This window comes from Ciona intestinalis, chromosome 6 (genome assembly GCF_000224145.3).
Source record: "Ciona intestinalis chromosome 6, KH, whole genome shotgun sequence".
Taxonomy (NCBI): Eukaryota; Metazoa; Chordata; class Ascidiacea; order Phlebobranchia; family Cionidae; genus Ciona; species Ciona intestinalis.
In genome coordinates, this window is record NC_020171.2 from 1,610,447 (window position 1) to 1,628,023 (window position 17,577).

A 17,577-nucleotide genomic window follows, 5' to 3' on the forward strand; every position below is an offset into this window, starting at 1 on the left:
CACTTGTTTTATTTCTTGCCAGCATGACCTGAAAGAATAAAATACATAAATTGTAAATTGACACACATCAAAAAATAATACATGGTCTATCAAACGAAAGTTGTAGTTTAAAAAATGTATAAGAAAATAAAACTATGACAAAACCAAATTGAAAAACTTCATTTAAATAACTACCAAAATAAAGAAAATAAATACATAACAAAAAAAATAAACAAAAAAAATAAACATTTATATAAATATAACAATTATTTTTCCTAAACCAATTACCTTTCCGAAAGCTCCCACTCCAATGCTTTTAATCATATCATACATTGATAAATCCATCTTGGCCCGCTTCAATCGGATGTAGTTCGATTCTTTCTTAAACAACATTTGTCGCATGCCTGTCTTCGTTTCTTCGGGAAGATTAAACTGAAGAGGAAAAGATTTTTAAAAAATTATTAAATCAAATAACTGTGTATATAGTAGGATGGGGAAAGATGAGACACGGTTTTATTCCATTTTTCCACCCATTTGGTAGTAAACAAAAAAGATTCAAATAATTTTAAAAAAACGTATTCTCACGACTCCTATAAACCGTTGTTAATTGTTGAAAACACGATCAGGATATTTAGGTATAGTATGTGCTAAAGATGTCCCATCTTACCCCACTTTACAATATATATATAGCCTATACTGGTTTAAAGTGTAACATTGGGTTGGTATAGGGGTTAGGGCTACTAGGCATAGGGTTATGGTCACAAGTTTAAGTAAAATTTTGGGTGGCATTGCTAAAATGTAGTTAAAACTTATAGTTGTTTAACATGGGAACCTAATTAATTAATGTAGTGACTAGTGAATAAGTATAAATAAAATTTTAGCCTTTTTGTTCGTATGAACATCCAACAGCAGGCTAAAAAAAACCAAGGACCTTTACACCCATGGATATAATCTCACTCATATAGTTAGAATAAGATTACATTAACCCTCACAATCTTTTTTTTACCAAACTTACATTGTTCATTTCCTTTTCAAGCTGCCACCTTCTGCTGGTCCTTGCTTTGTATCCTTTAATCACATTCTCTACATGTTGTTCCATGTAAAACTTGAATGCTTCTGGGGAATATTTCTTCATTCTCCTCGTCCTTGTGCTCATCACCTGCATCCCAGTGTCCTCCGGATTCGTCGTCTCCCATTCTTGCTCTGGCTCTTCCATGTTGTCTTCTTCGTCAAGGGAGGAATTCGAATCGGATGCAGTTTTACTAAAAAATGCAAATATTTAGTAATATATTGTAAATATTTTAGTACTATTTACTTAAAAATGAACATACTATAGTAATATGCCAAACATATATGGATAAGTAAATAGGTTTTGTGGTAAAATATGTAAATTTCAATATACCAACATCCCGTCTGCCATATGGCATCGTATAATAACTTGTTTCATAATAAAATTTAAATTGTTTTTTTTTTTTACCAAAAAAGCTGATTTTTTTAAAGTTAGAAAACCAGATTCTTTATTTAAATATACATAAGCACAAATTTTCAGGGACATTAGTATTACATACATTTTTACGGGACAAAAACACATACAACACATATTACTTACTTGTTTGTCTTATGTTTTTCCGAAGACCTTTTAAAACTTCTCCTTACAGGTACAGGCGACATTCTAATCGATTTTTCTTCCGTAGTATCGTCCTTATATAGCGGGGGTGGCTCAGAAGTATCAGGCGTCCCTTTACAACCAGCTATTGTCATTTGTTTCGGACACGGAGCTGCAGAATACGATCCTGAATGTCTTTTATTGCTGTTGCCTGTCACGCGTGCGGCACGAACCGCTGACTCAACTCGTTCTTTCGGGTGACGTAAAACTGCGACGCTGCGATTTTCGGAACCGTTTTCGACCGCGTTAAGGTAATTGTTTGCCACCGTGGGCGTGGGACTGGGTTTTCCGCCCCGAGGACCAGTGTTCGATTTACGTGCGGCTGTTATGTCCACTTTCATCTGTCTGGGGTTGTGTTGTGGGTTGGATGGGGTGGGGGTTTGGGCAGTGTAAGCTGGTGGGTCCCTGGGTGAAATATTGCAAATATTAATATAGGTCATGGACTCATGGTCTTTTAAAATTTAGTCAATTCTGGGTTCGCATTGTAAAAATAAAGTTACACGCATGGTTGTCAAATATAGGGAACCTCATTGATTAATGTGGCATAAGCATTGTACGTGTATCATAATAAAAATGCTTCAATTTGTTTTGTACCTACGTTTTTCTGTGTTTGTTAATGTAGAGACATATTAGCATGGTAAAAAACACACCATTCTGGAGTATTATATACTTATTTGACATAAGTTTTAAAGTGGAAATCTCACCTTTTATTAGAGTAGGCAGGTGATGGGGTTTGTTGTTTGTAATTGCTTTTACTTTGCATGGAATAAGGAGGGCTTGCATGGCCATGTATTTGACCATATGCATCTGTTAAGGAAATGTCAATTGGTTTAATTACTGCTTATAATACAACTATACATGAAAAATACACAGCGAAAGTTATACATATGCTCTTAGGGCGAGCAGAAGGTATATGAAACGGAACAACTGTGTTATAACGCCCCGCTATAAGAGGAAAAATAAGTTCTATATTGATTAATCTAAATAAACTGTATAAAAGCAGTAATGAATCAAAGTACATACCAATGTTCTGTTCCTGTCCAGTTATATGCTGCTGATGTTTCTGTTTTGCATTTGGATTCACATTTTGTGGTGAATGCAGTATTTGACGGGATTTCTAAAAAAAGTTAAAAAAATTTTAAAAAAAATGCTTGAAATTGGGGAATATTAGGTTAAACAGTGCGTTTTCATTGCATTTTATTCAGTAACTGTATATAAGTGGTGAAGGATTGATATTGTAGAGAGACATGTATTTATAGTGTCCGCTTTATTAACTCAATCATGAAGTCTAGACATCGAGGGCATATATGGGAACCTGATGTATAAACCAGACATATTGAATACCACATGTAATATGTGAATGTTAAGTGACCACATAAAAGTGCAGACACAATTAAAATAGAAAGAAATTAAACAAATAAATGTAAGAATTACATTTAACAGCAAAAGCATAGTAACTGTCCAATAATTTAATGCAATATATATATATGTATATTATATCTGGTATACTATATATATATCACTATCGGTGTATAACAGATTATGACAACTTGGCCAATTGGCCCAAACTTCACTAATAACATATTGTTTATTGATATATGTACAAGCATTTAATAATTATTATTTAAATTCAATATTTTTCAAAATCTAACCTAAAATAAGTATATGAATATATTGGTATATGTAATTGTATGTATTTTAACTGTGTAAGAGGTTTTTTCGGCGTTTGTGTTCTAATTCGAAAAGACGGATATTGAATTAAACATTACTTACATTAGTCTGCGCATAATGCTGGTGAGCCATGTAATCTGATTTATCAGAAGATGAAACAACAGAACTCCCGGGGCTTCCCGAGTCCGAGGGTGGGGGTAAATACTGGGTTCGCTGGATAGCGGGGGCTTCGTCATGGTGGGTACGTGGGTAACCCCCAGGGCATATATACATGGGGTTAGAAGGGTACTCGTAAGTATGGGGCTGAATGTTACCCATAAGAGCGCTGTTGATTGCTGAGTTTGGTGAATTGGTACACCTTCTGTTAGGAAATTATAGGTTTAATAATTTTAATAGATTATACTTGTAGAATAGGTACAGGAACTGTTCTATTTTTGGGTACGCTATGAGACCTGAGATTTATTATTGTATTCTAGGTCATACAGCAAGGTGCACCAGGGTGCCTAAGATTTAGGCCAGAGTTGCACTGTTACAATTAGGTTTCTACAATCCATTAATGGCTTGCCCCATGACCCATACGCCAGAATTACCAATAAGTATGGACAAAAAAACACACCAAAACGGTCCAAAACGACAACACACTTATAAACTTAAAGGATTAACTGGTCTAGCATTACAAGTGGCAGTATTAGGAGAGCCAGGATCTGAACAAGGTAATACAGGAAGTAATTAACTCACTGTTGTGTTGTATAGGAAGTGGTGTCTGAATATATTGGCTCGGTACTCGTGTAACTTGGGCTGTTTGCTGTGCCTGGAATGTAATGTTGTTTAAAACATTAAAAACAATATATATATATATATGAACAAATGTTGAGGACTGTTTTGGTAATCTCAGTCAATTTTAAGCTGTTGTTAATCTCAGTAAAATTGCATAAAAGTTTTTGCATAAAATAGTTTAAAATTTTAGGCAGCAAACATGAAAATTGTGATGAAAAATCAGCAAATAGAGAAAATGTAAAAATAAGTTCGTTAATTTTGTAGATTTAACTGGGGTAATAAAACAAGATAAAATATAAACTTACAAGGTTGACTGTTTTGTATTTTCTTATATTGTTGTGCAACTGTATAGCTGGGTGGGGGTCTTGTGTTTTGACTTGGGTAGAAAGGACTACTTGTACAAGAACCTGAAAAATATTGATGTTCTGACTGTTGTTGAAAAAGAGAAATGCACAATGGGACAATTCTAGAAGCCACGTTTTTATCTGAAACTTTCCCTTAGTTTTTACCAGTAATATTTTGTTTGTTTTTTTTTGCTTTAATTTGCCATGGTTTTAGTTTAACATGGACAAAGCACGAGGACAAATATTTTCAGTAAAATTCCCATAGTTTGATCATATTCCATATAAAAGCATCTCATTTCATCAAAATACTTTCATCTGATAATGTTTTTTTATAAAAACTCACTTTTAATGATACACACCATGGGGCATGGCATTTCAAAAGCCATCAAAATGTGCCAAAACCATTTTTCAACCATAGATTTGTTTATATAAAACTTCCATACAGTCAATTTTTACAAAAGCTTACTTTTTATGATTGGTTGGTGCGGGTTTGTGTTGGGCATAGACATCATATCCTTCCCACCACTAGTAGTCAGTATAGAGCCAGGTGAAGTTCCCGGTGACATAAGTTGTATCATGTGTTGTACATGACCCTGTTTGACCCCAGTGTCACCGGATGATTCGTCCGGGACTAAACATGGCCTGATAAAACATAGATATCATAGTAAACAATAGTTGCATTTGCAAAATACACGAAACAGAGCTAAAGAAAATATGAAAAAATTACATTTTTACATTTTTTTTACATTCAGCATGGACCAAACGTGACCTGGTGAAACATAGACAACATATTAACCTCCTTCTCTACACTCTACTGTTGTTACAGCCAGGTGAAACGGAATATAAACATAGATATCATATTAAACAACAGTTGCATTTGCAAAATACACGAAACAGAGCAAATTACATTTTTTAACAGAATAGCTGTTCATTTAAATAAAACAGCTCCTATTCTGCACAAAACATACATAAAATAATTGAATAGACAAAGTACAACTATTGCAGATATCTTTAAAGATCATTTTCTATAGGTAGGTAAAACAAAGGCATAAAATCTTTGTAAACCTTATTCAATGCAGTAAGTATAAACAATTTAAACAAAAGTGTCAAATATTTATTACCTGTCGTGAGCAGTTTGGTAATTACCGGCAAGTAATTGCTCTCTTAGTACAGCCTCCCTGGAGGCCGCTTGGTAACTTGGTGATTGACCTAATATATTAATCGATGTATTATGTCCTTAATGGGTTTATTGGGACATTTATTGCCACAAGTCCCATGGGTGGGCTTGTTAACATAACAGTGTGTGTAAATGAGAGTAAAAAGGATATTTAATACAGTGTTGTTAGTGTGTAAATATAGAAGCTTTTAGTGGTTTTGTATGGAATTTTTGGGGTTTGTAAATCATCTTTTATGTATTCTGACAATATGTTGTAATAAAGATAAAACGATACTGGCTGCATTATGTTATGGCACCAAACGTTGGGTGGCATGATAGGTAGACTGGTAGGCATACAGTATAATTTTACGCATTATATTAGTATAATTTTACGCATTATAAAGTAAACAAACAACCAATGAGGTAAAATTTGTTTCAAAGAATTGTGTGTCCACCTTTTCCTGCCTTCTCTGTGTTTATATAAGTTTGGTAAAAACGGTAGGGAAGTATAAGTGAAGCTTTGAAATAGTTTATTTCTAAATATTTACCTTGCAAACCTGCATCAGAGCTCTGTGGAGAGAACGAACCGCTGTTTCTGTTTGAAGTAGTGATACAGCTTGGGTATAGAGGTGGGGAAGTTGTGGGTAATTTTCGTTGCTCATAACCTGGGTTTTCGACTTGAAACTGTCGTGCGAATTGGTTGTAGTTTTGGTCTATGTAAATTGCTTGTTTCTGGTTGCTTTTTGTGCTCTCGTATGGTGGTATGCCAGAGAGAAGTCTCACAGAGTTGGGGCCTGATAGTGGTGGACTGTCCGCTCTGCTGCTTGCACCATCAGGGCTACCACGCTGCGGCAAACTGTTGACTGATTCTATGGACCCATAATGACCACGAGGCCTCATGTCTGTGGAAAAAGTATATGGTCAAGAAAACTGTTATGCCAATAAAATAAAAAAATAGTAGCTTGTACATTAGCAGTATCAACAAACTTTAAAATAGAGGTGACATCATTTGTTTTAGCACCAAATTTAAATAAGAACTTTACTCTGCTATAAAGTGTAGGTGTCTATACAAACAAGCATAGGCAACACCACGCATAAAATAAAAACATTTACCAACATTACCTTGTGGTATAACGGGCAGATAAGCATTCTGTGCACGCTGTGCTGCAGCAGCTTGGACGCGAAGCATGTGTTCCTGTTGTATTTTCTTGGACAGTAACCTGGATATTGTTTCTCTGGCAGCTTCAATGCTCCGGCCATGTGTGTCACGGACCGCTTGTTCAGCTGTGCCCTGGATAATGACATCACAATGTTGAATTATGTCGAAGGTAATAGTAAACAGATGTTAGCATAGGCGCCTACTAAACACGGGTATGCATGGAATAGGTTTTATCATTCTATGTTACTGGCCTACTAGGTACATATGCTGTGCCCTGGATAATGACATCATAATGTTGAATTATGTCAACAGCAATGGACTTTGTTTTTAGTAAACAGATGTTAGTATCAGAGTAAAATCTTTTAAAATTTTAAATTTCACCAACACACCAAAAATCCAGTGTAAAAATACTGCGGATTTTACAACATTCATAATTAGTCTTAGACTATTGCTGCAAAATACATTGAAATTGCAAGAGGTTAACTATGGCAGAAAAATAACATACTTTACTGGTGTAACATGCAGGTGCGCTAAAAATGCCAGAAATTATATTAATTAACCATGTAACAATTATATATATGGCATAAAAATACCTGATCCACATTCATTTCCGTCATCAAATCAATCACGTATTGCTGTTGAACCGGATTCATGTCTTTAGACACAAGGTTGTTGAGATCATTTCGAATTTGCCGCATTTTTTGCTCATTTTGACCTTTTGTTAACTGCCGTTTCACCAATAATGGGACAGCTGGCTGCCTTGTACTAAAAACAAATGCTGTTTAAATATTTATGTACAACATGAATGTGAAATTTATAACAGTAGTTAACAAGTTTATACATGTACACCCACAATAGTAATAGCATTGAACCTTTTTTTAACAATTTATTTTTGCCAGATTTTCATCTAAAATAACTCGTTTTGTGTAATACATTTTTTTCATACTGGGATCTAAATACATCAGAAAACAGATAAAATTACCTTCCGACTGCTATAGCAACATCCGATGTTTCAGAATCTGTGAGACTATGACGTTTTGGTCTTTTATCCTTGGTAAGCGAAACATCTTTGAACTTTTTTATCAGATCATAATTTTTCCACCCTGGGTGCTGTTGGGCGTTTGGGAACGAAACCGGACGAGGTGATCTTCCTCTGGAGGAAGAATCACTTGCAGAAGAGTCTCCTCTTCTCAGCATCTTTTACACCGCTCCAAACCTTCTTTTGTAAAATTATTCCAATTTCCAGAAGTGACTGTTATAGTCCGGTAGAATAATTTGATATATAGACGAATGTGACTGTCAGGGAGTTTTAACTAGTGAAGATCAAAGCCTTAGTACCTATATGCTTGTTAAAACAAAACAATTTAAATAAAAATGTTTTCGTAGATTATGTTAATCTGCCATATAAACACTATAACTTATTACGGCTTTCAGTTCTGGTATATCTTTATATTATTCCGGCTTTACAGGCACTCTTGGTAAAAGATAACATCTGTACTTCCAAATAAACAACATTTTGTTGACAAACAACGTAAAATTTAACATTCTATATCTATTCAGTTCTTGTACCCGTTTTCGGTATTTTTTACATTAACTGTAAAACAGCCCACTACCAAATATGCAGTCGCTGCACTTTGCCTTTTGTTCATTAGCAAACCAATAATAAATCGAAAACTCGATTGTAAATAGCCATAAAACGACAACAAAGTAAAAACAAACACATAACGATTCAACGAAAGAATGCCAACAACGTTAGAAAACTCGCGAGCGCCGCAAGTAATCGAGCAAGTCGATAAAGATTCCGTCCGACGACGCTTTCTAAAATCGTTTATCGCTCGAGAGTTGCAAAATAATTGACGCAATCAAATCATTTATATGCTTCGCTTGTTTATACTCAGTATCAAGTTATGACCTAAATAGGTTGAACGGTGCTCTCGAGTAACATAATTTATAAAACAATATTTACGATAGTGGGATTTCCACAAAGTTTTAACTGGCGCAATTCGAGCTAATTTAATCCCGTTTAAATCGAACGATAGCGAGACCGTGCGACCGATTAGGCATTTAGAGCCCGTTCCGTGTTCTAAAACAACATGCTATTGTCTTTGGCATTTCGTTTGTTACGCAATAACAATGAACAATGAAAAACGCGCGAGGAATTTCAAGGGCGCTTTGACTATTGTCAACAGCCATTTATCACTGCCACTTTGGTGATATTTTTCTGGCATAAATAACACATTCTTTCTGGTGAACACATAAACACAATGTTATTTCAGTTACCACAAGCAATAAGCCGTACACTGTCTTACTACGCCACATTATTTAGATTTTCTCGTGAAGTATTTTTGTTTACAGAAGATGTTTTGTTACAGCAATACCAGCAAAGCATTCGACTGCAAATGCATTTAAACATACAGTAGGGTGGGGGAAGATGGAGCACCTTTTCATTCCATATTCTCGTCCCATTTGGTTGTAAACAAAGAATTATAAACCCGTATCCCCACGACTCCCATAAACCGTTTTTAATTGTGTAAAACACGACCAGGATACTTGGATATTGGGTGCTAAAGGTGTCCCATCCTCCCCACCCCACTATAGGCTATATAAATTACAATTGAAAAATACTTACCTAACCATAATAATTGATCGGCTACTGCGTATGTCCTAACGACTCTAAACTAGCGTTGTTACTTGGTAGATTTAAAATATGATTCGGAAATATGGGATATTATGTGCGAACGGTCTTACCCCACAGAACTACACCTCTTCTGAACATACATGGTCCAAAAGTGTTGTTTATGTATTGCGGCGGCGCCAGACTCTGTTCAAATTAACCTTCACTGAGAAACTGCCATCCATGACACTTGAAACACAATTGAATCTGTGTATGACATTCTGACACTGTACATGTCTATTCAGCATATAGGTTCACCTGAGATCGAGTATTGTTCAATCTGTCTGGCTTGCTCGAAGAAAAGTCTCATATTACTATTGGCAAAGGTGCTCGGTTGAGAACACTGCTAATATTACTTCGAATGCTGGTGTAAGGTTACGATAGAACCAAAGCAATTGTAAGGCGCAGAGTTAATTTCTAATTACTCTATTACCGACTAAAGATTCGGTGTTTTCTTTATATCAACAACGAGACACAATCTTGCTGAAAACAATCTAACCAACCACACGAAGTCTAGACTCTTTAACCCATACATTCAAATCTGCCAATTACAAATGGTTTGCAGTATACAGACTTAATGTTGCATTAGACATTATGACATCAAAACAATAGCTTAAAAATCTGATATCCAATAAGACTTATACATACGAAACATAGTTTTACTCTTGTGAAAAAGTTTTTAATTGGGACCGCTTATTAAGTTAAGTTTCTTATTAAGTTAAGTTCGAATCAACTGAGCGTAAACTCATTCGCCTTTGGTAAAACATGAAACAACTGTATAACAAAAAGAGGACCTTTATAAAACAACAATTATTTAAACGGTAATAGCATACCAACTAAGCTGTATAGCCTATCTCTAGAGAGGAACATCTGCTAGACTCCGTTGCACCACACGATGAGTAAAAATATCGGGAAAATATTTTCAGTGTTTTCCAAAGATTGCGAAACGTTCCCTTTCTAAAAACGCTTTCGTATTATGTAACCTGAGAGAAAAACACAATAACTGACATTTCATATCACACACCTACACCTGCTGGACAGTGGGTTTAAGTTACATATAGACATGATATTTAATACCTACAGTCTGGAACCTGTGCTTTTGAGCGACAAATATAAAACGAACTTTGACCTGGAAGGAAACTAAAAAGTTTGTTAAAAAAACAACAGCTATTACAACATTAGTGGATTTTCAAAACGCCTTGAGTATTCAATTGAAACATTACACAACTTAAATAGATTCGCGGATTTTGGGGCCCAGGGAAGATGGGACACCTTTTCATTTAAAACAGTATCCTCATGACTGCCATTGACCGTTTTTAATTATTTAAAACACGATTAGGATATTTGAACATTATGTGCTCAAGGTGTCCCGTCTTTCCCCATTCTACCAAGTTTGCGGAATTCAGTTGACTATTAAACCGTACAACTGCAACTTTTACAAATTCCCGCACCTATAATATTTGAATTAGAACCATTAATACGTATACGACATACGACTTGCATACAAATATGGACAAGAGTAAACAAAACCCGCATTAAAACCGGCCATAATAAATAAATACACGCATCTTCAAGTTAAAAATGAAGCTGTCTTACTGGCACAGTCATACACACAAACCCATACAAACTGAACGAAAGATGGTTCAAATTCGAAGCCATTAATAACTGGTAGGGAGTTTCCTTAGTGAGTCAAATAATAACACAAGGTGAGTCATACTTGTACCTATAAAGTGTCCGTTGTGTAAGCGGGAGTTACAAGTGAAACAAAAGGTCTATGGTGCGTCATACCAGCTTACAGCGTGGCCACTTATAAAGTACCGACCAAAATGTATGTAAACCTAATTACGGCACTTTGTAAAGCGAGATTTCTCGTTGTAAAAGTTGTTTCATCCTTGCGACATCAAATAAAAACAATAACAAAAGAGAGTAAATAAACGTACGGAGTGGTTTTTTAGAGATCAATTAAATTAAGGTGTTGACAAAGAGTTTGAAGAGATATTAATAGTTTAGAGTTCTTTACGGTTCCGATTATAAATATAGCCATGGATATTGTAAAAATGGAGATGCCGGGGATCGAACCCGGGGCCTCACACATGCAAAGCGTGCGCTCTACCACTGAGCTACATCCCCAACCGACGAGGATGGGATTCGAACCCACGCGTGCAGAGCACAATGGATTAGCAGTCCATCGCCTTAACCACTCGGCCACCTCGTCGTACGAATATGATTAAATAAATGAAGAGCAGTACGACCGCAACCGCATTACACTACACATTTAAAATAAATTAAAAATTAAATCTTTCTTTGAATACAGTAACAAAAATTTGATTAGTTAAAAGTTAGAACAGCGAAGAGAAGGGAATTACCAGCAAAACAGTTGTTAAAATGTAAAACATGCTCTGGGTAAAATCGTTAAACATGCTCTGGGTAAAAAAAAGGCAAAGTTTAAATAAAAGCGTGGTTGCTAAACCTGATCAATTTTGGAAAATTTATATTAAAATGGAACCGAAATATGGTAAAGGTTTATAGTCTTGGACTGCTTATAGTATTCGATGCATTGCACCGTTGTACATTTGCTCGCGTGATGTTACTTAATCGTGATAACCCGTTCCGCATCATGGCAGTAGAGAGCCCATCTTTGTACGTTTGTAGAACCGTTTCAACGCCCGCTTGGCCCTATGTTATGTTAGACCAATTTAAACGTGGACTTGGCCCAATACCCAAAGACAGATGACCCAATAATCAAGCATCCACACCTAGCTCCAAGTATATCAAAACATATAGTGGTGTGGGGGAAGATGGGACAACTTTCATTCTAGTTGGTAGTAAACAAGAACATTCAAAGAATTATAAAACCGTGACCTCACGACTTCCATAGACCGTTGTGAATTGTTTAAAACACTTTCAGGATATTTGGATATAGCTTGCTAAAGATGTCCCAACTCGCCCTAACCGGCATGTACCTTCCAAACCAGTCCCCACAGCATTGGCCTTCCAAAGAAAACGACATCGGCTCCCACAGCAATCGATTTCAATACGTCATCACCGCTCCTCACGCCACCGTCCACAAATATAACTAACCTTCCTTTGACAGCATCCACTATCTCAGGGAGTGCATCTATCTGAAATGAAGATCCAAGTGTTGACAGCGGGCTACACCGATTCAAGTTTGGAATTCTAATATGGTTAAATGAATGTAATTTATTTATCCTCGCACGGCGGGGCAGCGACAGTCGTTATAACACTGGTGTTCTGTTTCGTACACCTCGCATCACACGATTTTAAAAATAAATTATATTAAAAACATAATATCATGAGGTCATAGGTTCGTGACGTCACTATTACCGGTGCAGGTGTCCCATCCAACTGCCTTCCCCCGTGTGTGGATACCATGATGCCGTCCACGTCATAATCAAGAGCCTTTATTGCGTCATCAGCACGTAATACTCCCTTCAGTATAATAGGTAAGTCAGTGATTGACCTAAATGATAATCACGTTGTATAATAGTAGGTTGGGTGAAATAGAATGGGTTTTCATTCTCTTTTATCGTCCCATTTGGGAGTAAACAAAGAATATTTATGGAATTATAAAACCTTATCTTTATAACCCTAAAATAGCGTTGGTAATTGTTAAAGGCATAGATGTGAACCATGGTACATTATGTGCGGTATCCATTTTGCCCTATAGTACTATAAAACGCCATGGGCTCTGCTTTTAAAATGCTGTGCATACATCCAAGATACCACAATTTTATCATTTTTGTTTTACAGAAAAAATCTAAGCCCTTTGGCTGCTATACTTTAAAAAAGTAAAAGCAAAATCCAACCTCAGCCATTTAATGTCGTCCCACGTAAGACTGGGGTCTTTAATCTCGTACCCGATGCCTTGTCGTCTTTTATCAACGTCCAACCCAACGCTTGCAAGTAACTAAAGAAATTCACAACAACTACTTGTAAAGTGCTTACTTTAATACTTATAGTGGGGGACGATGGGACAACTTTACACATAATTTTCAAATAGCCTGATCGTGTTTTAAAGAATTAACAACGGTCTGTGGAAGTCGTAAGGAAACGGTTTCATAATTCTTTGTTTACTACCAAATGGAAAGAGAAGACAAAATGAAAAGGTGTCCCATCTTCCCCCACCCTACTATATATATCATTTATTTAGTTCGATGATTTAGCAACCATGCTTTGGCGCCTTAGCACCGCTTTTCGGACACTTTTATAGTTTTGACTGCGTGTGTATAACGGCTGTCATTAACAGTTAATTTCCTTCTCTTCATTGTTTTAAAGAATTTGTTGTTTGTTATGACATTCGAAGAGAAAAAATAAAGTTGTGTTATATGCTAACTGCTATGTTCGATAATTCACATACGCTTGTTCATTTACTAAAAGGAAAAATGGAGATGCCGGGGATTGAACCCGGGGCCTCACACATGCAAAGCGTGCGCTCTACCACTGAGCTACATCCCCAAACGACGAGGATGGGATTCGAACCCACGCGTGCAGAGCACAATGGATTAGCAGTCCATCGCCTTAACCACTCGGCCACCTCGTCGTACAATTATTACCTGTATATTTCAAACACCAACACTATAATAGTTTTATTCGAGCAATGACTGCGTGCATGTAGAACCTGCTTCATAAAATGCACGGACATTAACACTCTATAGACTCAGGTGTTCTGTTTTATACACCTCATGTTAGCTCACAAGTTACCACGTGTTACTTTGTAATTTTTACCTTTTTTTCCTCGCTTCCAAAGTTGCCCGACTGATACTCATTTCCCAATGGTGTTCTCATAGTAGAGTATCTGATACCACGCACTTGACCATCGATTGTAACAACAATTGCCTTGAACCCGGCACGTTCTGCTCGTTGAACTAAAGCTTCAGAAACCTCTCTAGAAAACAAACAAAAAATTCTGACGCCAAGGTTCAGTTACAAGTAATCGCCACAAATTACATACGTGGTAATTTGTTAGCACGAACGCGGTGTTAAACAGAACACCCATGTTATAACGACTGTTGTTGCCCGCCATGTCAGGATAAAGTAAGTATTATCATTGTTATTAGATTCTAGCAGTATAATCAAATGAATGAACGTATAAATATTTTTTCGTGTCGGGGCAACGGCAGGTGTTATAACACGGGTGTTTTGTTTCACATAGCTCGTATAACCGCATTAGAAAAACTGAATTACAATATTTAATAACGAATACTATAACTTTAAACACAGTCATTATAACACGGGTGCTTTGTTTCACATAGCTCGTATAACCGCATTAGAAAAACTGAATTACAATATTTAATAACGAATACTATAACTTTAAACACAGTCATTATAACACGGGTGCTCTGTTTCACATAGCTCGTATAGCCGCTTCAGAAAAACTGGTGTTCTGTAACCGACACCTCGTGTACCTGGAAATGAATTACAAAACTTGATACCAGTTAATATAACTTTAAACTTACCTGGACAAGTAAACGTAAAGTTGTAGCATCTTTATACACCCCGGTGCAGCTTGTTGAATTTCTTCGATGCTTTTCGAGCTGTGGGAGCTTAGGATGGCACAAGCGCCGAAATTCTCCGCAGCTAAAACATATATAAGAACATTTAAATTTCACTTGTTTGTTTTTTTAATTAGACAACCCGTAAGAGACCATTGGGTTGGAGAACCGACGTCGCGAGTACGTCGTCGTTAAGTTTTGTTCCAAAGACACATACGCCAACATTAGTAGCGCGTTTGAGCCTTATTTGAACCCCCTGTAAACTCTAGAGCGTATATAGTGTAGAGAGGCAGGTGAACCACGTTGCCACCCGATAAGAAATTTCGTACAAGTTTTTGCAAAATGAACCACATTAGAGAAAATCTTTACTTTAGAGAAAATACGCACAAAACATTTGACTACGACACTACTTTTCCATGGCGCTGGTCAAAATTAACGTGGTACATGCAAAATGGCCGAAAAAAAAATCCTGACGCCAAGGTTCAGTCACAAAAATTCGCCACAAAGTTACATACGTGGTAATTCGTAAGCGGGCACGAAAATGGACCATAACAAAAAAACGACAGAAGCAGGCACGAAAATGGACCATAACAAAAAAACGACAGTAACAAGAAAACGACAGTCGTTATAACACGGGTTTAACACCTCGTGCCAGCTTACAAGTTACCATGTATGTTACTTTGTAGGTAATTATTTTTTGGGAATTTTTTTATTTTTATATATTGCTGGTAGTTTGTACAACCCATTATTGACCACTGGGTCGGAGCAATTGCCGTTAAGTGTCTTGCCCAAGGACACATACGCCCACAATGGTAGCAGCGACGACATAAATCATAATACCTTTAGTTGTAGCTAACTCAGCGTCCTTATGACCAGCACCCATAAGACCAACAGGGGAAAAACCGAAAGGGAGTTCTAGATCCAGGGAAATCCCCCGTTTCGGGAACTCAATTCGAGTACGAAGATCACATGTTTGAGTTGGGAGACCAGATGGAACTAACTTGTACCTAGAAATATATCCGGAATGGGTTAAACAATAACGGGTTATAGTAAGGGGCACATTTAACATAATATCAAAATATCATAATCTTGTTTTAAACAATTAGCAACGATCTATGGGAGTTGCGAAGATATAGTTTTATAGTTGTTTGAATATTCTTTGTTTACTATCAAATTGGACGAGAAAATAGAACGAAACGGTGTCCCATATTCCCCCACACTACTGTATAATGAGAGTGTCAAATGAGTGTAATTGTTTATTCGCGACGGGGCAAAGATAGTCGTTATATCACGGGTGTCCTGTTTTATTACAAGTTACAACTTCTCTAACTGTGTGGGTGATTACTTTTAATACATATACGCACATATTATGACAGCGTCGGGCTTCGAACCCCTGAACCTATGCTTTGCTATGTCATAAAAGAGGAACCGTGTACAAATATTTACTTAATTGGTAACTGATTAACAAGCACTTATAGCAGAACGTACTCTGGCTTTATTACGTATTAATTCCCATGGCGCGCCGTCATACCTCAACAACGTATATAGAATACAAACTTGTGCACACAGTTGTATTGCCGCTAAATGTCCAACCCAGCGTGTATCAAATAAGCATAACATCCGTTTCGGCTCATGCACTTTATCGTTCAATTTGGTTGTAAACAAAGTATATAACCGTATCCTCACGACTCTAAATGCGCCTGTTAACTGTTAAATACATGATTAGCAAATATACGATTTTATGTGCTCATGATATTCATTTTACCCTACAGTACTCTATCACATTACAACATTTAATGATTAGTTTAGAGTTCTTTACCTTTGGTAAGCTTGAATTGAGTCGCGTAGAGTGTTTTCGTCATAAGAGCCTTGGCTGAAGAACGCATACACCGATTGTGGTAATGTCTTTTTGCAGTACTTTTCTAAATATTTAATAAAATCCGCCATTTTGTAACAGTTATATATGCAAGCATACAAAGCGTATTTACACTTTGTCAAACTATACCCAAGTAAGAGTATTGCTTTAGTATGTTTACCCTTTGTTAACAAAACACGTAACTCGTCTGTTATGGTCTGATGGTTCTGCAGTATTGGCACTGCTTCAAGACATCACATAAGGACATCAAAACATAACTGCATATGAGCAAAACTAAAGCTTCAACATTATACAGTAAGTATACAGAGTACAAAAACGTTCCTGCCTATAAACAAACTGCTGATTCTACGTACACAGTTCGCGTTGACGCTTTAAAACTATTACGTTCCGGTTGCAACCTCGAATTACACTGCAAGCAAGGACAACGAAGGAAAAAAGGCAAATACTTCTTGCAAGCGTCTTACTCGCGACGTCGGTGATTATTGATTGCACAATAACGCGTGTTTGATTTGCTGGTGAAATAAAATGGAGATGCCGGGGATTGAACCCGGGGCCTCACACATGCAAAGCGTGCGCTCTACCACTGAGCTACATCCCCAACCGACGAGGATGGGATTCGAACCCACGCGTGCAGAGCACAATGGATTAGCAGTCCATCGCCTTAACCACTCGGCCACCTCGTCGTACGAATGTTACCTGTATAATTCAAACACCAACAGCAAAGACGCTTGGTAGGTGGTATAACTAACTTTGTCCTGAATT

At 36.8% G+C, this 17,577-nt stretch overlaps 2 protein-coding genes and 6 non-coding genes across 11 annotated transcripts in view; all 8 read right to left on the reverse strand.

The window, feature by feature from the left end:
* Positions 1-8,118, reverse strand: part of LOC100180080 (serine/threonine-protein kinase Warts) — a 14,328-nt gene extending 6,210 nt beyond the window's left edge. Inside the window, exons 1-14 of one of the 2 annotated variants that reach the window (XM_026834860.1) lie at positions 7,735-8,118; positions 7,346-7,517; positions 6,716-6,884; positions 6,142-6,495; positions 5,559-5,646; positions 4,904-5,079; positions 4,399-4,500; positions 4,055-4,127; positions 3,419-3,677; positions 2,669-2,762; positions 2,350-2,452; positions 1,589-2,050; positions 995-1,241; positions 268-411 (exon numbers count right to left, since the gene is read on the reverse strand). In XM_026834860.1, coding sequence (XP_026690661.1) covers positions 268-411; positions 995-1,241; positions 1,589-2,050; positions 2,350-2,452; positions 2,669-2,762; positions 3,419-3,677; positions 4,055-4,127; positions 4,399-4,500; positions 4,904-5,079; positions 5,559-5,646; positions 6,142-6,495; positions 6,716-6,884; positions 7,346-7,517; positions 7,735-7,949 — 2,658 coding nt within the window. In that variant the 5' untranslated portion in view covers positions 7,950-8,118. The remainder of the gene's footprint in view (positions 1-267; positions 412-994; positions 1,242-1,588; positions 2,051-2,349; positions 2,453-2,668; positions 2,763-3,418; positions 3,678-4,054; positions 4,128-4,398; positions 4,501-4,903; positions 5,080-5,558; positions 5,647-6,141; positions 6,496-6,715; positions 6,885-7,345; positions 7,518-7,734) is intronic. The other variant, XM_026834861.1, reaches the window with a different exon arrangement.
* Positions 8,119-10,337: 2,219 nt separating this feature from the next.
* Positions 10,338-17,140, reverse strand: LOC100176957 (hydroxyacid oxidase 1-like). Of its 3 annotated transcripts, none has more exons than XM_026834901.1 (8): positions 16,759-17,131; positions 15,780-15,946; positions 14,904-15,024; positions 14,173-14,332; positions 13,254-13,354; positions 12,772-12,907; positions 12,390-12,548; positions 10,338-10,409 (listed from the first exon to the last, which is right to left on the reverse strand). In XM_026834901.1, the coding sequence occupies exons 1-8, from the start codon at positions 16,884-16,886 to the stop codon at positions 10,401-10,403; spliced, it is 981 nt and encodes a 326-aa protein (XP_026690702.1). In that variant the 5' UTR covers positions 16,887-17,131; the 3' UTR covers positions 10,338-10,400. The 3 variants fall into 3 exon arrangements, with proteins under 3 accessions (XP_026690702.1, XP_002130414.1, XP_026690701.1); XM_002130378.5 differs by lacking the exon at positions 10,338-10,409 and adding an exon at positions 11,642-12,102 and having other exon boundaries at positions 16,759-17,126; XM_026834900.1 differs by lacking the exons at positions 10,338-10,409; positions 13,254-13,354 and adding an exon at positions 11,642-12,102 and having other exon boundaries at positions 12,772-12,876; positions 16,759-17,140.
* Positions 11,485-11,556, reverse strand: trnaa-ugc. Its single transcript has one exon. It is a non-coding gene; the product is annotated as a tRNA-Ala (tRNA).
* trnas-gcu lies at positions 11,560-11,641 on the reverse strand. The gene has a single exon. It is a non-coding gene; the product is annotated as a tRNA-Ser (tRNA).
* trnaa-ugc lies at positions 13,831-13,902 on the reverse strand. The gene has a single exon. It is a non-coding gene; the product is annotated as a tRNA-Ala (tRNA).
* Positions 13,906-13,987, reverse strand: trnas-gcu. Its single transcript has one exon. It is a non-coding gene; the product is annotated as a tRNA-Ser (tRNA).
* A 201-nt stretch (positions 17,141-17,341) lies between the features above and the next one.
* On the reverse strand, positions 17,342-17,413 carry trnaa-ugc. The gene has a single exon. It is a non-coding gene; the product is annotated as a tRNA-Ala (tRNA).
* A 3-nt stretch (positions 17,414-17,416) lies between these two features.
* trnas-gcu lies at positions 17,417-17,498 on the reverse strand. Its single transcript has one exon. It is a non-coding gene; the product is annotated as a tRNA-Ser (tRNA).
* Between the last annotated feature and the right edge of the window lie 79 nt (positions 17,499-17,577).